This window comes from Geotrypetes seraphini, chromosome 2 (assembly GCF_902459505.1).
Source record: "Geotrypetes seraphini chromosome 2, aGeoSer1.1, whole genome shotgun sequence".
Lineage (NCBI taxonomy): Eukaryota > Metazoa > Chordata > Amphibia > Gymnophiona > Dermophiidae > Geotrypetes > Geotrypetes seraphini.
Genome location: NC_047085.1, coordinates 352814624 through 352839976, shown reverse-complemented (window position 1 = coordinate 352839976; position 25353 = coordinate 352814624). Strand labels below are relative to the sequence as shown.

Genomic DNA, 25353 nt, shown 5'->3' with positions numbered 1-25353 from the left:
CTTAGCTAGCTAATTAATAAATATCGGCACTTAACCGGCTAAGTGTTAACGCCACATCCAGAACACCCACAAAGTAGCCAAAGTAGCTGAATATGCTGGGTTAGCCCTAGACAAGCAATTTAAAGGGCCAGGACCTATTTCTGGCCATTTAAACTGCTTTGAAAATTGACTCCAAAATTACCTCCGACATGTATAAACCACATTCATGAATTTTCAGTGCCATTACAAGGGTAATGCCATTAATCATTTCATATGGGCATAAGCGAGCTCTCTGAAGACTGGATCATACGTAAAATTATGTGAAGTGCAAGTTAGCATATATCTTTTTATAGCAGGTATGTATAGGGGTAAAGTTTAGACAGATTATGGGCAGTGTCACAATTTGCAGGTGTATTTTTATAAAATATTGTAAATTAAGTGCTGGTCTTTTCCAGTTTAAATACCTAAATAAAGGCTAGTGCCAAAATTGATTTATCACAATAGCTATCTCTTAGAGACTATGGATCTCAAGTGCTCATGGTTAGCAGCCACTTGAACTAAGTCAAGGACTCACTAGCCCATATGTGAGCTATCATCGGTCCAAAATATCTCTATTGAGGGCTATTTAGTTTTTAGACGGAAGATCTCCATTTCGCTCCCACAGTCACAGGGGCTTCTTCACGGCATAGGTGGAGATGCGTGAACTACAAAATTAAAAGAATAAAAGTACGAATTATACATACTAAGATTCCTTATTATGTATTCTAATCAATACTAAGGCCAACTCAATTTGGCCATTTCAGAAGACTCTAGGAGACTGCTAAGGGACTTCAATGAGAAATCGGTAGAATTTAATAAAACCTACTCAATTCACTTTCTTAAATTTTAAATTAACTTTAGGATTAACTTTAAGATTTTCTAAGAGTTAAATCCGATGGTGACTTACTTCAAATCATCTGTGTTGCAATTAGCTATTTTGACGTTTTTAAGTTATTAGAGTTGAATTATAGGAGACCAATTAATCAGGTCAGTTTTATCTACAACCGCCAGCTATGCGCCCGGCGGCCAGGGAGTACTCCCCTAGCTTACCTAATAACAATGCTCCGACGCTTACTCGCCGCTACCGAACCATTTGGAAATGCAAACAGGGGACTGATGTTAATGCTTCTAATTATAAAGGCTCATACTCCCTCACATCCGGTACGAAGTGAGCAGAACTGATGTAACACAGTTACGTATTAACCTCGAACCTGTACAAACATGATCAAAACGAAACGGGAGCAAAACAGAGATCTTCCGTCTAAAAACTAAATAGCCCTCAATAGAGATATTTTGGACCAATGATAGCTCACATATGGGCTAGTGAGTCCTTGACTGAGTTCAAGCGGCTGCTAACCGTGAGCACTTGAGATCCATAGTCTCTAAGAGATAGCTATTGTGATAAATCAACTTTGGCACTGGCCTTTATTTAGGTATTTTTGGTGTGTTTCACATTAAATAGACAGGGTTCAAGCTTTTCCAGTTTAAGACATGCTTGTAGTAGGGAAGAGGAGAAATATCTAGAGGTGAAAAAGCTGTGGCTTTTAATAAGGTATGTGCTTTTTAAATTATTTTTCTATTATATATATGTCGTATTTATAAACGGCCTTGAACAAATAATTGTTTGATGGTTGGCATAAGAGGCATATAAATTTTTGAATAAAAATCAAGGTCTACTCTCGAGTACATACATGGGTCCTTTAACAAAGGCGTGGTAGCGGTTTAACCGCCTGCCGTGCTAGTACCTAACGCCTCCATTGACGAGGCGTTAGGATTTTAGGCTGCCGCAGGGGTTGGCACATGATGAAATGTCCGACGCGCTAACCCCCGTAGCGCGCCTTGATAAAAGGAGCCCAAAATATCCACACTTTGAATTACTGCTGCTGGATTTGCACTAGTATTTTATAAATCACATAAGCACCAATCATTCAATAATAGGTGACATCCTGCTCATTTAATCTAAGGGCTCCTTTTACGAAAGTACACTAGCGTTTTTAGTGCACACTGAAGATCACCGTGTGCTAACCCCCGCACTAAATACTAACGCAAGCTCTATGGAGGCATTAGTGTGTAGCGCGCGCTAAAACCACTAGCGCACCTTCATAAAAGGAGCCCTAAGTGTCCTACTATAATATTCAAACACAGAGGATCTGGGTCTCTATGAGTTGAAAACACAGGAATCAATGATCAAAACATTGAAAAACACTACAAATTTTTCTTTGAGGTTGTTCTCAATCATTTATTTTAAAATTTGTAGTGTAAAGTTATCTTTTGATATATTTGTGCAGTGTTTTGATTGTTGAGTTCTATGTTTTCAACTCATAGGGACCCAGATACTCTGTGTTTGAATCCCAGTTTTGGGTTTCCCTGAGGCAGAAATGAAACATGGTCCTTGTTGGGACCCCCTCAAGTTAAAAAAATTCAAGATAAGTTTTTTGTGTTACTTTTTTGACTGCACAACATTTCACTATGGAAATATGCAATGATTGGTGGTTGGTGATGCTTTAAATGGAGATAAATAACTCACAGAGTCTCCAGGTCTCTGAGCATATTTCCAATAAATTAATATGAATGTTTATTGATACTGTCAATTAAAATATTGGTAATTTTCATAAAACAAGGGCAACATATTTTAGATAACTTTAGCTGTGAGCATTTTGCTCGCCAAAGACTGGTGTAAATGCTCATCCCTAATTCCGTCAGGTGCGGAAATGGGAGCATTAACCCCACACCTAAATCCTGGGAACATCCAAATCCCCTTTGGAGGCATTTAGGGCCTGATATTATATATGCCACCTAAAAATTGGTGCTGACGAGTGCAGTGCTAAGGGCAATCTATGTAAGTTACACAAACTATACAGAATCATGCTCAGTGCCGCCTAATCGTCGTTTGACTTCCGACATTTAGGCACACTCTTATTTACGCCAGGGTTTTCTTGACCTACATGGCTGTGCTACATGCACAGAGCTTAAAAGCACACACATGTGATCTGCCCATAACCACACCCACTTTTCGCTACACACATTCCACAAGGCACATACCACTTTGTGCTATGCATTTACTAAGTTGTACATCTAACTTTCAATACTACTGTAATTATCAATTGAGAGATGTTAATTGCCAGTTAAGCCTATTAATAAAGTTGTGCACCTACATTGGCTAGATACACCGATGTAGGTGCAGAACTTTCAGTGCATTATGCAGAATTTGGGGGTCAGTACAATGAATAGTGGCATAAGTCAATCAATCATTGATACTTATCTTCAATTAAGTGCCAGCTAGCTACTTAAGTTACGTAACTAATCTATAATTGGACATATTTGTATGCACAACTTTAGGCACCATTTATAGAATTTGGAGGCTGGTGATAGTGCTACAAGTAGCTTGCAGGCCTCATTGAGATCCTACCCTTAAAAAATTAAAAATCCCTGCAGACTATGAGGCTCAATTTCAAAGCACTTAGACTTACAGAGTTCTATAAGTTACGATGGAACTTTGTAAGTCTAAGTGCTGTGAAAATATGCCTCTATATGTCCAAGTGTATACTGACATCACGCAAACCTGTTTTATATATTTATAAACACACATACCCATACAGAGGATGTGGAAAGAGAAAAATACTCCTATAATTAAAAAAAATATTTATTTTCTTCAGTTCTTTCATTTATATTCTCCTTCTAGTTGCAATCTACACATAATAGAACATTTTATGAAAAACAATCTATTCTACTTGCTGTTTGGGGCCTGACGAGAGCTCTTATCATTCTTGTGAATCCAAAATGGCACAAAAAAAATCCACTATAGACAAATTTCATAATCCAAAGCTATTATTTATAGTGAGGCCTGCTCTTTCTTAAAATATTAAAAATATTTATGTTCATAAACCAGCACCCATTCACACATACACAAAACTGTACCCAGAGAAGAAACAAGTAGCATAGGGCACAATTTCATCACAGAGGAGTTCTCTCATAATAACATTAGACCTATTTAACCTGAAAAACTAAAAAGGATTTTCTATGGCATCTATATTTTTAAAAACTACATAACTTGACAAGGTTAAATAAAGAGGTAGCAATCCACCTTGTATTTTATAGTAGTTGATATATCATGCTTAGTAAAAAGCACCACACATTAAAATGCATTATAAAACCCTACACAGTAAGCTGGTGGCACTTTGGCTTCACTTTGGTTAAGGTCTGAGCTGTGAGCAGAGCACAGTGTTGGCTGAACCCCCCAGAATGAGGGGTGAGGTTTATTGCTCTGCCACTCAACACCTCAGGCACATTAACAAACTACAACCGTGGTCAAATCAAGACATTAAACCTACTTAAAACGAAGGTAGAATATAACATTTCTTTCTAACTAATCAAAAATATTTCCTATAGACATGCTACTGACTCAGTTGGCACCAAGAGGAAACCGAGCTCATTAAAATCTATAAATACACTTGCAGCAGATAAAGGGCTGCATTCAAAACCTAGAAGGTTCCCTTATCTCCAGAAACACTCAAAAAAAAGCTGGAAACAGTTTCTGAATATATTTCTTTTCTTTAACTCCGACGTCTTGGCACATTCAGCAACAATAACATAATAAAAGCACAGCTTCCAGATCCAGGTAATATGAATATCTAGACTGTGAGCCTTTAATTTTAACTCTCCTTATTAATGAGTGGGAAATGCCTCTCATCCTTCAGTGCTCATAGGCAAAAAATGTGAGTATGATTCTGCAGCCTCTTCTCTCACGTATGAGAACCAGACCCCCATCTGCGTTCTAATTGCACAGATCCAGAACATGTTACCTTGCCTGAGATACCATAAACGATTTAAGCACTCTGGGCCTCTTTTACTAATGCTTAGGGCTTGCACAAGCATCGGCATGTGCTATCTACTGCTACACCCATATCTCCGGCAGCAGATATTATGCATTAGCAGTAGTAAAAGAAGACCTTTGTTTTAGCAGCCTTCCCTGTCAGAACAAAGACCAAACAAAATAAAAATGTCATGGGTCCTTCAGAATGGGAGAAAAAGGGAAAATGAAGAGATTAGGGTGAATGAGAGGCATTATGTATTCATATTAAGACCGGCACACTGTGATAACGAGTGTGCGGAAGCTGCATGTGAAGTGCCAGTTTGGATTTTGCTGTGTGATGATGTAAGTATGGCCCAGTATTTAAGATCCTGTATACATAGCCATTTCACAGGACTTAACAAGGATCTCTCACCAGACCCTTCATCACCGGCTGCCGCAGACTCCTGTGTCTCCTCTGTGCATGACTGAGACTGGCTTGGACAATTCTTGGTGTCTGAAACAGTCACTTGTGCTTGTGACCTCTCACCTGAGGTCTGAACTGGTGTTGAGGTAGTTAGGCTCTTGAAAGAAATGTCACCTGTCTCATCTTCCTCATAGTCAGTGAGGCAATATACGTCCTCCAAGTCAAGGTCCAGGGTCCTGAAACCCTTGGTCACAACCCCAGGCCTCGGGTCCAAGATTCCCCCTAGGTGGGGCTGAGCAAGCTGCTGCCAGTGATGTAACGTGACTGAACCTGGTATGGAGAGAAGCAGAAACAGAAAGAATTAGCAAAAGCCCTCCTCGCTGCCCTTTCACCCCTCCTCATCTGAAAAACCTCAACTACTGTACTTGATGTAGGGGGCTGCTCCACAGAAAGAAGGGGGAGAAACCTAATGGGGTAAATGAACCATTCTACTGTTAATACTTCACCCTGCAGTTATGATTATTTTTAAAATCTGTAATGAAAATCAGCATCTCAATTTTCTTTTTTTTTTTTTAAGTTTTTTATTGATTTTTTTCATATAACAAGTGTCATAAATTTTCATACAATTATCTTAACAATACACTTGATATTTCTATAATGTACTTTATATAAAACATATCTTATATTATCCTTATTATGATTTTACATATCATATAAACTGTAATGATTTTATCAATTATTATTTAATTATGAATCCTCTTCCCTCCCTTTATTTTGTTATTATCACATAAGAATAACATCTATTATGATAAATTATTTATAATTTATGATAAAGAGAATAAAAACCTTACCCCCTCCTTCCTTTAACCATTATCTTATTATGGGAAAAATGAAAATCAGTCATTACAAAAATCTTCTTGGAAGCATCTGAATTTTCAAAAGCATGTGCATAAGTCCCAAACATGCCTTTGGAAACACCTTTTAAAACTGCGACTAAATTTAAACATAGGCCGGACACATATATCCACAAACGAGTTGGTCAATTTTGCAACAGGTGATTTCTATGTGGAACACACTGCTTTACCCACGAGATGCCTTTGGAAATTACTCTAAATCTCAGTAAGCTGTGACCTTTCAGTATCATCTGCATTGCCATTTTACTCATGCCCATTTCCCGGGTGGATAGAAATCAATGATTTTTTTTAAATTTAAATCAGATATTTTTAACATGAAAATGCTCTTTTGAGGACAAATCTATGTAAAGATAGTTTTCTATTTAAGATACATTATAGTCCATAAGTTATTCATTATGAAATAAGGATTAGTTTTTAATTATATAGTACGAGGCTGTATATTGATGTAATGTTTAAATTTTTGGGGTGAATGAATTCCATTAATCCAGTCATAATGTCAAGGGCAATTTTTCTATCTAGAAGATGCATCACAGCTGTTTGATTTTTGTAATTCTCAAAATGCGATTCAATTGGCAGGTTCTTCCACAAAGTAGGTCCAACGTAACAAACTGCTCTTTTCTGTGTTCCAGTCAATCTCATTATTCAGGGATGGCAGTTGGAGCAAATGTTTATCGAGATGCATACATATGTACTCGACTTATCTGACAAACACTCTGGAATTTTCCACTGCAAAGCTTTAAGCACCAAGCTTAAAACCTAGCAATTTGTTCTGCAATGGGGGAATCAATGTAAATCAGCCAATATAGGTGCCATATGGTCAAATTTCATTTTTCCCAGCCACCAGTTTATCAGCAGTGTTCAAATTCTGATTCTTCCATTGTTGCACCTTGTGATCCTGAGCAAGATATAGCAACTTCCATTACATTGTGTCCAAAATTAGGCCCCCATGTTACTAAGCAGTCCTATGCAATTAGCATGCATTAAAAGCCTGCAATGCATGTTAAAATTGTATTTAATCCACATTTTATCAAAACACAGCAAAATATCAGGCCCATTGTGCATTAAAAATAATAAGCAGCATGACCTTGTAAATAAAGGCATGCAAAGGAGATCATTATTTTACAAATATAAAAGTTTGTGGCAAACCTTGCAAGCTGCGTTATTTCAGGAAGTTACCGCCGCCTCCAAAGAGCAATATTATAAGCTGTTTTTGCAAGTAAAATGCTATTTCATACAAGTAAAAGGACTTTTATAAATTAGTTAAGACCTAAGAGTGCACATGGTGCAGGCTGGCATTTATTTACTTTACAGTGGATGTTCTTAGGGGTGGAGCTACAATTTACACATGTATGGGGTATCTTCATAAATCAACAAAAATTAAGTGCTAGGATGATGCATGCTAATTGCAGATTCTATAACAGTGGCATGTGTAACTGCCGTAACAGAATACTAGCATTAAGCCCACATTTATGCGACTAGCTTTAGGCGTCAGCACTTATGCCAGCGAAATGGCTAGAGCAAATACTCGCGTCAAACCGTAGGCAGTTAGGCGCATAAATGCTAGCATTCTATAAGGGAAAGGAAAGGGGGATGGGATTTGATATACTACCTTTCAGTGGTTACAATCAAAGTGGTTTACATATTATTTTCCCTTAGATTTTACGGCCTCTTTGAATGTAAATCACCTTTCTATTTTAATTGTTATACATATTAAATGTTTTACATAATATTTAAATTATTATAAAATATGAATATAAGAATGATATGTTGTACTTAAAGTGTTACATGAAGGAAAATCAAGTATGTATTTATAAGATCATATAAATTTTTCTGATACATTTGTTGTAATATGAAAAACTGAATAAAGAAATTAAAAAAAAAAAAGAATGTAAATCACCTTGAACCTTTTTGGTATAGTGCAATTAATAAATTGTGCAATAGATTAGATTAGATTATAAACAGGTACAGTGGTACCTTGGTTTATGAGCATAATTCGTTCCAGAAGCATGCTCGTAATTCAAAGTACTCGTATATCAAAGCACATGTCCCCATAGGCCACAATGTAAACTGAAAAAATTTGTTCCACAACCAAGGTTTACTATGATGGCCCAGGGGTTGATACCTGCCTATGGGTGGCTTCTTTCCCCAGGGTCGCCGTGCGGGTCTCCTCCCTCTTCGGCCGATGCCTTTTCCGTTCACCAGCGCCTCCCGGCTTCTGCTTCAAGGCCGCCATCCTTCTGACACATGCGCAGGACCTCTGAACTCCCCCTTCAAGCCGGCGCTGTTCCAGCAACACGCGCACCACGTACAAGCACGCAGGAGGAGAGCCGCACGGGGACCCCGGGGAAAGGAAGCCACCACGCTACAAGGGTTGCAGCACCCACAGGCAGATACCCACCCCTGGGCCACAATAGTGAGAGCACCCACCCCTGGGCCACAATAGTGAGAGCTTGTGTAGCGAATCAATACTTGTTTTGCGAGACGAAAGTTTGCTGAATGTTTTGCTCATCTTGCAAAATACTTGCAAATCGGGTTACTCGCAAACTGAGGTTCCACTGTACTTATTTTGCCTGGAGTCACAAGGTGTTACAGTGGGAATTGAACCCAGTTCCCCAGGGTCTTAGGCAACTGTATTAACCCCTAGGTTATCTCCCACTATTGCATAACTGCTAATGCAGTGACGTAGTAAAGGGGGGGGGGGCAGACAACCCTAGCCGCTGTCTTGGTGGGGGCACCAGCACCACTCTGCCTTCCCCCCCACACTCCCGCTCTTCTTTCCCCATCCCCTGGTACCTCTTTTAAAATCTTTGACAGTGCGAGAAACTACTCTAGCCTGCTACTCGCGCTGGACTGGCTCCCTGTGAAATCACTTCTAGGTCGCGGGGCCAGGAAGTGACGTCAGAGGGAAAGCCAACGCCAATGTGAGCAGCAGGGCAGAGAAGCTACTTGCGCTGGCAAAGATTTAAAGAGGTATGAAAGTGAGAAGGGAGGGCACGTGTGTCCAAGAAGGAGCGGTGGGGGAGGGGGCGGGAGGGGGACACCACTCAGGACACCTCCCACTCTTACTACACCACTGTGCTGATGCACCCCTGAACCCCATGCCACTCCCTTGCAATTATGCACTCTGGAATTTGAATGCGCCACTTATAGAATACTGACTAACATGTATAACTGCCAATTAGCACCATTTAACAATTATAGTCAATAATTGATTGTTAAGGCTAATTAGCATTCAAGTTTATTTAAAATTTCTTATACTACCTAATCAAACCTTCTAGACGGTGTACCAAAAATGTTAAAAAACCATCTACTGAATAAAATACAGTTTAAAAAACATACAACACTTGGGCAAATACTAGCTTTTAAGGACTAATAAACTAACAAAAAATTAACGAACAGAGACAAGCGGGAAAGGAGGGCCGGGACTACAATATGTAAAAAAAAAAACAGAAGAGAAAGAACAAACAGGGGAAAACAAAACCACAGACACAAATACAAAGAAACCAGAATGGAATTGTCCAGATCAGAATGATGTGCACTACAAAAGTGTCCTCCAACTCATCTGGTGATATGAAGATCTTTATTCCTCCAATGTCATAATGGTACATTCACACGACTCTATAACTCAATGACTCGACATGTACATGTTTCGGCCAACTGGCCTGCCACAGGAGTCTTGAGAAACAAGAATGATGATGCACGAAAGTTACTACCACTCACATAGATGTTACCAAAATTCAAATAAGTGTTGTCACGCCTTGCGTATTGTGACCCACTAATACCGGACAACTTGCTGCTGAAAAGAGAACATGTAAAGGAGAAGAACAATAGGAAGGGGAACAGATAGTTATTAAGTTATACCTGCAACTGACCTTATTCTATAAACTGTGTACACAAGTTTGCAAACTAGTTGGAAATCAGGGCACTCAAATTTTTAGAATTAAGGGGATATTATACAAAACATTTAAATCCACTCTCGAGCAGGTATAATGTCCATGTCTTTAAACTGACAGCATTTGTGCTAGTATTCTATAAAGGCACATAGATGCCAATATGTTTTTATAAAACAGACCAAAATTTGACAAATGTCACCATCTGGCAAAAGGTAACTGAAGTCTCTGGAAGCAAAAAATGAGGTTTTATTGAAGTTTGTTGGAGCAAACAATTTGTAATACAGAAGTCCAAACCCATCCATTAATGTGAAAAAATAAAAAAAAGTTACAGAAGGTCTCTATATAGGCCAGGATTCTGTAAACGGTGCTATAAGAAAGGTAGGTAATGGAAATGTAGGCCAGAGTTTTTACATTTCCAGTGTCTACCTTTCACGACCATCATGCATATGGAAGCGCCCTATGATGCATTAACCACATCTACAGTGGCGTTAAGCGTTGTAAGACGCCTCTGTAGGTAGGATAATAGTGGCTTTTTGGAGGCGCCCTTAGACGCCTACATTTTTAAAAAATTGGTTTTTTTATCGGTGCTTCTTTAGTCATCTTTTCCCCACAGCTCATCACCTCGTTTCAACACCTTCTCTCTTCATAATCCCCCATCAAAAATTCTCTCTTAGTTTACCCCCACCCTTATCTTGCCATTTAACTCCACCCAACATGTTCCTTTTCCAGTTTGTCCTATGGACTAGAGAATGACATGGGGAAAAATTCTGTCCCTGTCATTGCCCCATCACCGGACCACCATCCCCTTCACTGCCCCGTCCCCTTCACTGCCTCGTCCCCGCAGCATCCACCCTTCCCTCTCGCCACCCCACTGCCCTTCGGCACCCCTCGCACGGTCCATGCATTGCCCTCCCTCCCGCTTACCTTCTCGGCGTGTTTTAAGGTTTCAAACTTGTTAAAAGCCTCCGGAGTGTTCGTGCAGTCATGTGAGTGTGTGGGCAGAAGCTTCTCCTCTGACACAACGTCCGGTTGCATTAGAGAAGCTTCCACCCACACACGCATGCAACTGCACAAACACTCCGGCAGCTTTCAACAAGTCTGAAACCTTAAAACACGCCGCGAAGGTAAGGAGGAGGGAGGGAGACAGATAGATTCAGGTGGGTAGGTAGGAAGGAGGGAGGGGGCCGCGCGCGTTCCCTCCCTTAACTGCGGGGACAAGGCCATTCACCACTCCACGGGGCCTGGATGGCCTTGTCCCCATACCTGCAGTGTGCACCTTTCCCCCCTCCACCATTTTGGCGGGTTACCCGCGGTTACTCGCGGCTAGCCACAGGTAACATCCACTGTGTCATTCTCTACTATGGACTAGAGAATGACACGGTGGCGGTTTACCCGCGGCCACCGCATTTTAGCCGCGGGTCACCCGCCGAAAACGGGGAAGAAAACTAGCAGTCGCTGCGGCGACGGGGACAAGGCCATTCACCGCCCGCGGCATTTAGCCAGCTCCCTCCCTCCACCTCACCTTAAATTTCGAGTTTTCCGGCTTCCTTTTTTCCGAGCCGCACGTGTTCAAAAATCCGTGCACGCGCGGCTGCGCGAGTCAATCAATCTTCTCCTCTGACGCAACCGGAAACAGGAAGTTGCAGGAGAGGAGAAGTTTGATTGACTCCGCAGCCACGCGTGCATGGATTTTTGAACACGTGTGGCTCGGAAAAAAGGAAGCCGGAAAACTCGAAATTTAAGGTGAGGTGGAGGGAGGGAGCTGGCTAAATGCACGGCTTTTTGAACGCGTGCGGCTAGGGAAAAAGGAAGCCGGCAAACTCGGAACGAATATAAGGTGAGGTGGAGGGAGGGTGGGGGCTGCTGGACCATTCTTCATTACTTTGCCATACTAATTCCATTCTATGTTAGGTGCCACGGACTCAGATTCGAGTCCTAGCGATGATGAGTTAAAGATCCCAAAAGAAGCCAACTTCTAAATCCAGTGTTTAGAGCTACACTACACTCCTTGTGACCCTGGGCAAGTCACTTAATCCCTATTGCTTCTGACACAATGGGCAGTTCCAAAGACCAAGACTGGCCAGTGTCAAAGACAGGATGCTGAGCTTGATAGACCCTTAGTCTCCACTGTTTTTAGTGATCAACAAAGTTCTATGTTTCTATAATCACCCTAATTCTGTTATCATTGGACTAGATATTCAAAATGATTTAAATGGCCAGGACAGGCTCCTGGCTGTTCAAATCATCTGTCCAGAGCTAACCAGGCATTTTCAATCTTCATGTTCAGCCCAAATGGTGTCACACAATTCAGCAAAAATACCCAATGTTGTTCCTCATAATTTAAATATTGCTCATAGAAGGAACAACATTGGGTATTTTTGCAAATGGAAGTTGGAGGGTTAATTCCCTTGAAACAGCCAATTGAGTGAAACATGAATTTATGCTGGGACACAAGATAGGTTGAATTTGTTTTGAATGTAAAAAGAAAAATGATCAATGAAGAATACTATAATGGCAAGAAAATATAATGATAAAACAGCAACTATTTTGCCTATTTTTATATATTAAAAAAGTACTACATAAGGTGAATGTCCATATTGCTGTCTGTTGTTCTGCTGAGCACTGGCATTGAAACAGCAAAATGCATTTATTGCATACTTGTCCTCTGTCGGAAACATTATGGTGGTATATTAGTTGTGTTAATAAAAATTTATAAACAAAGCCCTGCCAGCTGAACATCTCTTTCTCTAGTTCAGCAGCAGGAACTTTGATTTATAAGAATGGAATACGCTAAATATCAGAGTACTAAGGCTTATATGGATGCTGCGGGGACGGTGACGGGGCGGTGAATGGGATGGCAGTGGCGGTGACGGGGCGGTGAAAGGGATGGCAGTGACAGTGACGGGGCGGTGAATGGAATGGCGGTGACGGGGCGGTGCAGAGGATGGTGGGCCGGGGACGGGGCGGTGACGGGGACAGATTTTTTTCCCCGTGTCATTCTCTACTATGGACTGCCTTTCTTCTCCATCGCCTGAGCTCCAAGCAACCTTCCTACACTGCAAAGCTCGCTTAGCAGCAGATGCACAAAGCCCACCATGATGATGATGTTTCATTCAGACTGGTTTTAGCCAATCCAAATGAAATGCTATCCTAAAGCCAATGCACAGAGGTTTTTGGCCACTGCTTTATCATGTTAATGAACTCGTTTGTATTAAAACACGCTCATTGGCAGATTCCGTGCAATGCACAGAATCACAAGCCGCATAAATATCCTGTCAAACTACCAACAGCTCTGAGCTGTCAGTAGTGCCCCAGCCTTTACTCTATTGTCAGCACTGACAGAAAACTGAAGCACACACCCAAAATAAAATATTCCTGGCAGTCCAGCAGATCATCCCATCCCGACCAAAAATATCCATAATGGTCCAGTGGCCGGGCTGGGCCATGACTCTCTTCCTCCACACCCCGGTCCAAAACAAATGTCCGGAGTCCAGCCCCCCCCATCTGGATTACCCTGACCCTTTTCTTCCTGATTCCCCATTGTAACTTTTCCATAGCATGGCAGGAAGGATGCCTACTCCCTCCTGCCTCAGGGCCTGTTCCTGAATGGTACATCCTAGGAGGGGCCTAAACACCATATAAGGGTATGTTTTTTTGGGGGGGCTCAAGCTCAGGTTGGGACAAGTCAAATCAGGCTGAGAGGGAGGGAGGGAAGGGTGGTCCAGTGGACCACCCAGATTCTTTGTTTTTAGGATAGGGTGGGATCAGGGGGGTCCCTTGATATGCATACAAGAATTGTTCCTACTGTACAGCTCTTGTGGACATATCCAAGAAAGTTCCGATCCCTTTAGTGACTAATGCTCAATAGTAACAGCGTGCATGTAATGTTCAGACCGGTGTTTCTCCAGCGCTGTTCCTCTACAGCACCAGAATTTTGTGCCCTACCCCTTAGTGTGAGTTACATGATTCCTGAAATCTAGTGCTGTTCTCAAAGTGTAAAACTACATTTTATGCACAGAAATAACCTTGCATAACCCTATTCAGACTACAGATATGCACTTAATTTCATCAATGTAAGCAGAGGTGTTCCCAGCAAGTGGGACTGGAGAGAGGTTAGTGTTTATAGGCATACGTTAGATTATGTGTGTTTGCATGTAATAAATAGCAGGTGTAAATTTAAAGGGAAAGGACAGCAGTTGGTTGTAGAATTACCCTCCCTACAGAGCACAATGAGAGATGTTCATTCTAATCCACCTTTGTTCTGGAAGTTATCTCACCTGGTGGTGAAAGAAAATAACTCAAATACTGCAACATGCTATTTCTAAAACGGATAGGAAATAAAGGTTACATCAGACTAGTTCAAACCATCAACAGGACAGGGTGTCTTTAAAATAAAAAGAAGGATATGTTAAAAAGGCTCCCTGCCTTCTGCTTATACATCAGAGCCCAAACAGCGGCACTAGGAAGAACAGAGAAAGGCTAAAGGCTTTTGCTGTCACCTTCGAGGGGCTTCACTATCTGCAGCTTCTCTGGCAGATATGAGCGGCTGGTGATGGACATTCCTGAATACCCTGTGAATTCTGATATCCTCGAGCGAGTCCCAAGCGACATGATGCTTTCTGTTGGCGTGATGGAGACGCTGCGGAATTCACCCTTTTCAGCCAAGTCCTGCAGCTTCTTTTCCCGCTCATCCTCAAAGAACTTCCTCTCCGACAAGTAATTCTCTCGCCGGAGGGACAGTCTTCGAAGGGCTGTCTCCAAGTCATTAGAGCCGGGTGTGCCTGGTGTTCCTGGCTTCTTGTTCTTCTCATCGTTGCTGAAAACATAAAAAAATACAAAAGTGACACATTTTTAAAGATCGTTCTCTCATTTGAGGAGGAAGCCAATTCCAAACTGAAGCACCTAGGTAAAAAAAAGTAAGCCCTACTTGCGTCTTTTAACTAATATTTTTAAATGAAGGAAAGTCTAATTTCAATAGAGGAATACACTGTGCGGTATTAAAAATACATAAGAATTTTCAAACAATGGGCTAATCTCTTTAAGGTAAAACCATAAACTGATCTGAATACTAAGCATGCAGCTTTAAATTTAATTCTAGATCTCACAGGTATTCAATGTAGCATTCTCAATAATAGGGATGCCCTCTCAAATTTACCCATACAAAAATATCAATCTCACTACAGTCTTTTGTAATAACTGCATTCTATCCAGCCATGCCATTACATATCAAAATGTAGTAATCCAGGTAAGGAAGTATAATAAATTGTACTATGATTTGAAACATTTGAGGACTTAACATTGACCATACATATCTCAACTACCTATCGGAACCCCCCCCAAAAAAAACCCCACCTCATTTTGACAAAGCCTGAATATGATATTCAAAAGTAAGTTTAAAATCTACAATAATTCTATACCTATCTTCTATTGTTAAAGCTTACACCTGACAATAACTTCAGATGTTTCTCCAACAATTACTCATAATTGCCAAACCAGATTACTTTTGTCTGTGTATGGTTTAGTTTCAAAGAGTTATTATGCGCCAAAGTACCTGCCTTGCCTATCATTAATTTGAAAACCATCACAGTAACTTAAGTTTTTTTGGTTTTTTTTAGTTCAAATATTTTATTGATTTTAATATACAATGTACATTAAGTACAGAAAGAGAAATGTTAACGAGGCAACTTAAGTTTTATCCACTACAGGACATAGCAAAAAAATGTCACCAGCATACATGAAAATAGTTGCACCAGACTCAGCGAGCACCCCACTCAACACTTTTAAATACATATTAAACAAAGTGGGCGAAAGTCTAGACAGCATAAAGCGCCTGCCATGAGGAAGATGTATTGGATCTCTTCTGGACCTTATATGACCTTTTCCATAAAAATCCTTCAAACCATTTTAGCACTTTGTCTTGAATTCCTAGTTCACTCAATTTATATCAGTGTTTCTCAGCTCGGCCCTGGGGTACACCTCCCCTGCCAGACAGGTTTTCAGGATATCCACAATGAATATGCATGAAAGAAATTTGCATATAATGGAGGCAGTGTATGCAAATCAAGTCCATGCATATTCATTGTGGCTATCCTGAAAACCTGTCTGGCAGGGGGATGTACCCCAGGACTGAACTGAGAAACACTGATTTATATAAAGTAAAGAAACACGAGTATAGAATGTTTGGGGTAACACTAGCAAAATGCGAACACGAAAGGGATTTGGGGGTACTGATTGACAGAACCCTGAAGCCATCGGCACAATGTGCGGCGGCAGCGAAGAGAGCAAACAGGATGTTGGGCATAATTAGGAACGGGATCACGAGTAGATCTGAAGAAGTCATAATGCTGCTTTATAGAGCAATGGTCAGACCACACTTGGAGTACTGTATCCAGGGCCGCCATCAGAAATTTCTGGGCCCCTTACTGAGCAATCCTATTGGGCCCTCCATGCACCCCTTCCCCCCCCCCCTTCTTCCATGGGCCGAATACACACATACTTTTCTCTGTCGCCGCACTCTTTGACCAAAATATTTGTAAGCCTGCAACCACGTCAAGGTAGACTCTTTCAGCAGGGTCCTAACCTAACCTAAACTAAACTAAACTAATCTATACCTATCTATTCTAAACTAACATATGTCTAATACTGAACTAATAACAAACTAACAAACATCTGCATAATAAATAACTAATAAATAATAGTGCTAGTAACTATAATTCACTTTTGAATGTAAAATCTCAGTTAAGGATTTCTTTTGACCTTTGTAGGCCAGAAGTAGATCACAATTGCACAATATTTTTTGTAACAAGTATTAAATGTGTTTTTATAAATACTGTAAGCTTAATAAATATATCAGAAAAAACTACACATCTGAGCGCATATCTGAACATACACATCTGTATGATCCCATCCTCCTAAGCTTGCCTATAGCTGCATCATGCAAGTTAAAAATCTATGATATGTTGATATGTGCACCTTCCTTCCTTCCCATCCATCCTCCTCAGCCTGTCTTTACACATCCACAGCTGCATGTTAATGATGATGTATATGTTATGATGATAAATAAGTGCATATGAGCACATCATTAATATGCAGCTATGGATGAATATAAAAAAGAAACAATATTCTGTACAATTGTCAATTTATAAATCAGCGTCTTCTCCCCACTCTCTCTTCCCCATTTCCCTTCAGCGTCCTCAGCCCACTCTCTCTCCACTTTCCTTCAGCGCACGCACATAAAAACAAGCAAGTAATTTATATCATTTTCATTCTATTCATTCATAGAAATTAAAGTCTTAATAATGCCAGTCACATAACAAAACATGATTTTACAAAAATAATTCCCTGCACAGTCAAGCCTGCAAGGATTACTAGATGTCTTTCAGCAGCTCCCCTCCCTCCCCCTTACCTTTGTGGCCAAGTCAAAATGATCTACCAACAATAAAATTTTAAAAACACAAAGCACGCTGTACGCAGAGAAAATGTTAATTATCATTTATATTCCACGGGTTTTCAAAGAGGTCAAGGCAGATGACTTTATGCAATGTCACCTCAGTAACAACTATACAAAAATAGACAAATTTTCCCCTTCCCTTTTTACTAAAACGCGATAGCGGTTTTTAGCGCAGGGAGCTGCGCTGAATGCCCCACGCTGCTCTCAACGCTCATAGGCTCCCTGCGCTAAAAAACGCTATTGCGGTTTAGTAAAAGGGGGCCATAGTGCAAAATATAGACAGCATATATAAATTCTCAAAGCAGACACATTTTCATCACTAAATTGAAAATAAAATCATTTTTCCTACCTTTGGTAATTTCATCAGTCTCTGGTTGCACTTCCTCTCCTCCAGACCTCATTCCCTCCCCAAACATTTTCTTTGTTTCACCCTGCCCCTTCTTTCTTTTTCTCTCTCTCCATACCCCCTTTCTTTCTGTATGTCTGTTTTTCTCTCTCTCTCATCCTGCCCCCTTCTTTCTTTCTCTCTCCACACCCTCTTTCGTTCTGTATGTCTGTCTTTCTCTCTCTCTCCGTGCCCCATTTTTCTTTGTTTCACCCTGCCCCCTTTCTTTCTTTCTGGCTTCCTGTCCCCCCCCTTTCTTTCTTTCTCCCTGCCCTCCCCTATGCCACCACCATTGGGAAAATGCTGCCACCACCACTGGGGAATAAGCTGCCACTGCCGCCATCGGGAACAGGCCGGCGCCGAGTTTGCCCTGCTTCTCTTCCCCGCGGGACCGACCAACTCTCGCCACCCGATGTCAATTCTAACGTTGGAGAGGACGTTCTAGGCCATCCAGGCAGCGATTGGCTGGCCCAGAACGTCCTCTCCGACGTCAGAATTGACACGAGTGGCGAGAGTTGATCGGCCCCACAGGGAAAAGCAGGGAGAACTCGGCGCCGGCCTGCTCCCAATGGCGGCTGTGGCACTCAAGTGGCTAAAGAGCCGCAGTTTGCCAGCCTAGGGAGAACACTGGAGAATGTCCAGCTGTGCACCCCCTTGCGACATAAACCCGGTGCGGGGCAGGGTGGACCGCCCCCCCCCTCCCCCACCTTGGTATGCCACTATCTGTACCTCACTCCCTCCCTATGACCAAAAATTTTCCTTTCTTCTATTCCCCGTGTACACTATCATCTCTTTCCCTCCCTTCCTCTCTCCCAAGTCGATGTCTTCTGTGCCAAAAACCCATTCCCTCTCCCACCTCAGCATCTCTTTCCCTCCCTTCCTCGCTCCCAAGTCCATGCCTTCTGTGTTCAAAAACACATTCCCTCCCCCACCTCAGCATCTCTTTCCCTCCCTTCCTCTCTCCCAAGTCCATGCCTTCTGTGTCCAAAAACCCATTCCATCCCCCACCTCAGCATCTCTTTCCCTCCCTTCCTCTCTCCCAAGTCCATGCCTTCTGTGTCCAAAAACCCATTCCATCCCCCACCTCAGCATCTCTTTCCCTCCCTTCCTCTCTCCCAAGTCCATGCCTTCTGTGTCCAAAAACCTATTCCCTCCCCCACCTCAGCATCTCTTTCCCTCCCTTCCTCTCTGCCAAGTCCATGCCTTCTGTGTCCAAAAACACATTCCCTCCCCCATCCCAGCATCTCTTTCCCTCCCTTCCTCTCTCCCAAGTCCATGCCTTCTGTGTCCAAAAACCTATTCCCTCCCCCACCTCAACATCTCTTTCCCTCCCTTCCTCTCTGCCAAGTCCATGCCTTCTGTGTCCAAAAACACATTCCCTCCCCCACCTCAGCATCTCTTTCCCTCCCTTCCTCTCTCCCAAGTCCATGCCTTCTGTTTCCAAAAACCTATTCCCTCCCCCACCTCAGCATCTCTTTCCCTCCCTTCCTCTCTCCCAAGTCCATGCCTTCTGTGTCCAAAAACCTATTCCCTCCCCACCTCAGCATCTCTTTCCCTCCCTTCCTCTCTCCCAAGTCTATGCCTTCTGTGTCCAAAAACGTACTCCCTCCCCCCTTTTGTGTTCCGTGTTTGCCTCCCAGCCCATCTTTGCAATTTTCTCAGCAAAACGGAGCTCGAGCCGCGAGGCTTGTCTTCTGTTTCCTGCCTGCCCTATCGCGCACAAATAGCCGACCGGAAGTATTCTCCGACGTCAGCGCTGACGTCGGAGGGTTGGCTTTGCTTAAGCCCTCCCTCCGACGTCAGCGCTGACATCGGGGAACACTTCCGATGGGCTATATGTGAGCGGCAGGGCAGGTAGGAATAGAAGACGAGCCTCGCGGCTCGAGATATATTGAACTCTGCGGCTTCACCGTCCAGCTCTCTCCTGTGCACCTGGGGCGGCACGCCCCCCTCCCTAGACTGTGGCCTAGGACCCTGGGGGAGCCCGGGCCCCCTGTCAGCTCCGGGCCCCTGAATGCAGGACTGGTAGTACTGCCCTGATGGCGGCCCTGACTGTATCCAACACTGGTCTCCTTATCTTAAGAAGGACATAACTCTGTTGGAGAAGGTGCAAAGGTGAGCCACGAAACTAGCCAAAGGAATGAAAAAGTTGAGCTATGAAGAACGCCTCAGGAAACTGGGACTGTTCACACTCGAGAGGAGAAGACTGAGAGGCGATTTGATAGAGACTTTTAAAATATTAAAAGGATTTGATGAAATAGACCAAGAAGCAGCATTACTAAGATTTTCAGATGTGACACGGACAAGAGGTCATAGCCTGAAACTGGGTGGCAGCAGGTTCAGGACGAACGCCAGGAAGTTCTGTTTCTCACAACGAGTGGTGGGCGCTTGGAATTCTCTTCCTGAGGGTGTTGTGGCGGAGACTACTCTTCGGGGTTTCAAGCACAAGTTGGATATACACCTTCTTGCAAATCATATTGAGGGATACGGTAATTTCAGCTTTTCATAATAGAGAACTAAATGGGCCGCCGGACTTGATGGACCTCGGTCTGATCTGGTGAAGGCATTTCTTATGTTCTTAAACTGCACCAAATGCGGCAGAAATGTCAAACTCCCTGTTTATCCTCACTCAATAAAATTCTCGTTTCAGAAATCAGCTTCTTGCGAACAGTTATAAACTTTCTTTTCTGTGGCAAATCTAAAGGTTGTGTTTCCAAAACTCCTCCTCCTCATTTCTACAGCTGTGGACTGAGGTAGTGCAGGAACACAAGCTGCAACTTTTGAGCACTTGCAGCCGATAGAAATCGTAGAAACCTTTTTATTTCCAATAGCACTTGCCTTAAATGCTAAGCAGTCTGTTTTAGGGCTCCTTTTACAAAGGTGCGCTAGCGTTTTTAGCGCACGCACCGGATTAGCGCACACTACCCGAAAAACCACCGCCTGCTCAAGAGGAGGCGGTAGCGGCTAGAGCGCGGCATTTTAGCGCATGCTATGCCGAGCGTTAAGGCCCTGATGCACTTTTGTAAAAGGAGCCCTTAATCTTTTCAATGAGTTTAATATTTTGTAAATTTTATGCAAGTTTATTTAGATTACTGTGAAAATATATTCTACAACTCATTTAGAAATATTATGAGAGATGAGATCAAAAACATTTGAACAAATGAAAAACCAAACCCCAGTGACAGATGGACTATTAGTCATACTGAAAATACCTCGTATGCACATTTATTCATTTATCACATTTATATTCTGCACTATCATATCATTTCTAGGCGGATGACATAAGAACATAAGAATATAAGAAATGCCTCTGCTGGGTCAGACCCGAGGTCCATCGTGCCCAGCAGTCCGCTCACGCGGTGGCTCAGCAGGTCCAGGACCTGTGCAGTAATCTTCTATCTATTACTGCATATCATTTAAGAACAGAGTATATTTTTACATAAAATCACAATTATTAAGGGCTCCTTTTACAAAGCCGCGCTAGCGGGGTTAACACGCGTGACTTTTCATCACACGCTAACCCCCGCGCTGGCCAAAAAGTACTGCCTGCTCAAGAGGGGGGGCGGTAGTGGCTAGCGCGTCTGGCGGCTTAGCGCGCGCTATTACACGCGTTAAACCGCTAGCGCGCCTTTGTATAAGGAGCCCTAACACTTCCTTCCTCAAAGCTGTACATTTATGTACCATTCTTTCCTCACAAATAAGCATCACATAAAAACTTCCTTAAATAAAAAGGTGTTGAGTAAAGCTAAACTTTTTTCACATCTGTGGATAACCGAACCATTTCAGTCAGCATATTCCACCACACAGATCATCTGATATAAAAAAAAAAATCTAATTTGTGTGATCTTCTAAACATGCTTGCTTATCTGAGGTAGGGTTACCATATGGTTCCGGAAAAAGGACTGAGACATCTGTGTTTTACTGCCATTGAAAGCAATGGAAGTAAAACCCATAAAAACTGCCTTTTTTTTTTTTTTTAATTCTTTATTCCTTTTTTAATCATTCAACAAGTGTACAAGAAAAATCATACATAGTCTCAGAAACAACACTTGATAAATCCATCAAAACAATAACAATTGTATATATATATATATATATATATATATATAAACCCATAACCCACTCTCCCTCCCAACACTATTTTTCTTAATTCATTTTACCCTCTCATAAAGTGTACAAGAATTATAAGAAACAACACTTAGTTAAACACTTGAAAAACTTATCATTATCCTCTATTAACTTAAAAGAAATCCTTACCCTACCCTCCCTCCATCCCTATTATTAATTTTATTTCAACTTATTCGACAGAAATATCATCTAAAAAGTATCTACACAATCCTCTAAATCAATTTCTAATATTTCAAACATGTCCACTCCTGCATATAAGACAATAATTTATTCTGCATGCTGTATTTCTCTTATCTCTGCATAATGTAACTCGCTGACTGTCCAGCCCTCTTCAATGTGAACCGCCTAGAAGTCTCATGACTATGGCGTTATAGAAGAATAAAGTTATTATTATTATTATCATTCTCATTTTTCCTGAGCTATATGGTTACCCTAATCTGAAGGGACATTACTAAGTAGAGTATGAACTCCAGGATGGTTTGGGGCAACCACTTTTAATGATGTCTGGCATGTGCACAAGGCCCTACTGAGTCAAGTGAGCACAGCAAAATGGCAATCCTGAAGTCAGAGGGAAAGCAGGTCTATGTAGCTACGACTCCAGTTCCTGGCCAGCAGTGCCATGCGAATGTCGCCAGCAATGAAGGGGCAGAGAACATGGAAAGAGGAGGCAAACGACTAAGAACTGCCAGCAAGGGGGAAAGAAGTGGTGGGATAGAGTCAAAGCTGATGATTAGGTTTTAACATTTTGTTAGCCCAACAAATTTTCTCCATTTACTATCTTAACAGCCAAGTCAAAGTTTAGATGAAATTTACTTGTTGCTAGCCTAGTCACAGAAGCAGATTGTTAATTTCTCATCAGATAGAAATTACTAACTGTCCAGCAGGACAGCACTAGCCCTGAATTGAGTGTTCACTACTAGCCCAGGACTGGTAAGCTATATCATAGACCATCATGTGTGCTAAAGAGTTTCATGGAGCAAACTAGCAAAGGTGGTGGTTTTTGCTACAGCATGTCAACAATGCATCAAAATCTTGACTTGTTTCACTACACTTGCCAACGTCCTGGCAACCAAAATGGGTTTGCTATTACAGTTAGTGGATACAAAAGGAAAAGCCGCCAAAGAAAATAATAATGGAATCTTTTTAACCTTCAGTTTTGCAAAGCTATTTTATTTTATTTTTATTCATTTTAGGTATTTATATACTGCTTATCAAAGTTACCTAAGCAATTTACAATCAGGTACTCTGCTCTTATTGAAATTACGCTGGCTTCCAGTTAGAGCTCAAATTATTTTTTTTAAGGTGTGCTCCAAGGCTTCTCTGCAATGTATTTAGTTCTGATGGTCTACCCAACACACAGGAATCCAGCTTTAACAGATACATTATATTGCCTTTATTACAACACCATAACCCAAAATGAGTGATCTATTTGGTGGTATAGTAAGATAGTAAATGAACCTTCAAGGTTCATCCAGTCTGCCCAACAGTCAAACTCATCATCAAGTCAATGTTGAAACGACAATCTAGTAATTACTCATTCTACTTGCTAAGTTCCTCTATAAGATGTCCCCCCACGCTAGACAAGACCTGTACTTGGATGATACGAATGTGGTATAAAATACGCATACTTGATCCTGATCCATCTTGCCATATATGGGACACTGATTGTACGTTTTCCTATTGTGATCTACTACACATTGTTAGTAATTCTTGATCTGTAAAACTGACAGAACCATGAGGTCGCTGCGGCATATAAGAATCTATGTTATGTTATGGAAAAACTCATTAACTATAAAAAAAAAAAAATAATAAGGAAGATCACTCGTTGCGCCCTATTTAGAAAAAACACTTAAGAAGTATCTCTTTGCACTTTTTTAACAAACCATCTTAATGTAATATTTACCTCAACTAATTATTATTGTACTCTCCCTAAGTATGCCCAGTTTCTTAAGCTTGTAGTCACATAGCACTCTTTTGGGATCTTGTGGGGTAGAAGTGCCTATTGTACTGTATTGTAAAGAAAGTACTGACCAGATGTCCAAAGCGTCCGTTTCTAGGATGATGGTGTTGGTTTTGTTGTCTATTACAATGTTGGAGATATCACCGCCATAGAAGCTGGAGCGTGGGGTGCTGGCACAGCTGGAGACCACCGAGGACTGGTTAGAGCCAGGGATGTTCATGGGGGATGGGGCCAGGGATCTCTGTTTAACAACCTGGTTTACGTTGCGCACTGTCTCAAATATCCGCCGCTGCTGCGTGCAGCTAAAACACATGTACAACACCGAGGGCAAGCGAAACATAAATAAAATGTATAACATCACTTTTAAAAAAAGGAAGAAAGGAAACAAGGAAAGATTAGGTTCTTACCTTGCTAATCTTCTTTCTTGTAAACAGGGCTGGCGGTCTTGACCAGCAGGTTAAACCCTCGTTACTTGCGAGGGTTGTAGAGAGCCCAGTGTTTGTTTCATTGCGCCACCTCTACTGTTCTAGACTACTGTTCTGGGTTTCAAGCGCAAGTTGGATTCATACCTTCTTACAAATCACATCGGGGGATACGGGAAATCCAGGTCTCCAATAAGGAGCACCTAACTGGGCCTCCGCGTGTGCGGATCGCCGGACTAGATGGACCTAGGTCTGATCCGGCGAAGGCGTTTCTTACGTTCTTATGTTCTCCCATCACTCTGTGATGAGCTCCATTCACTCAGTCGGTACCAAAGCTTCTAGCGAGTCCTACAGTGCAAACATAAGAGAGTGGTGCAGGGAAACTCCCCCATAAGTCGATTCTGCTCAACATGCAAACATTAAAGAACTATGGTAGCTAACCACAGCCAAACGCTAGTAACCCCGCAGACAGACGAACTGGAGAGAAAAGCCTGGAATTCCTAAATTATGGCCCTGACGCAGCGGATGAAAATATAAACCCGCGAAACGCTGGCCGCGTCGGCATTTCTTTGAGCTAACATTGCCCCGGCATTTTCACAGGCAAAAACTGCTTTCAGTTAAATGGCTTTTTTCAACATTGCTTATAAATAATTGACTTTAGTCACCTTTTTCAGTGGAGTGGATGAGTGCTTTAAAAATTCAAAGAAGGTCATTGACAAAAAGTATTTAAAATTAAGTATTTAAAAATAATAATAATAATAAAAAAAAAGTATTAAAAAAGTTAAAGAAAGTTTAGAAAAAATCATATTAAGCTGAAAGGAAGAGTTTCTGTAAACAGGTTTTTGGCCAATGACTGGAGCAAGGAGCTGATAAGCTACGCTGATTTATTCAGTTTATGACTGTGCATAGGCTCCATTTCTGAGGCCTTTTCCTGTGCAATTGGGCAGAAATTTTTCGCCGTTATAGA

The 25353-nt window shown here is 41.7% G+C and overlaps 1 protein-coding gene across 13 annotated transcripts in view; it reads right to left on the bottom strand.

The window, feature by feature from the left end:
* The window catches only part of TRAK1 (trafficking kinesin protein 1), a 203285-nt gene that overhangs the window by 26288 nt on the left and 151644 nt on the right, over positions 1-25353 (bottom strand). For 8 of the 13 annotated variants that reach the window (XM_033930397.1, XM_033930399.1, XM_033930400.1 and 5 more), the window contains 3 exons: positions 24036-24266; positions 14541-14857; positions 5244-5564 (listed from right to left, as the gene is read on the bottom strand). In XM_033930397.1, coding sequence (XP_033786288.1) covers positions 5244-5564; positions 14541-14857; positions 24036-24266 — 869 coding nt within the window. The remainder of the gene's footprint in view (positions 1-5243; positions 5565-14540; positions 14858-24035; positions 24267-25353) is intronic. The other 5 variants (XM_033930402.1, XM_033930393.1, XM_033930403.1 and 2 more) reach the window with 2 other exon arrangements.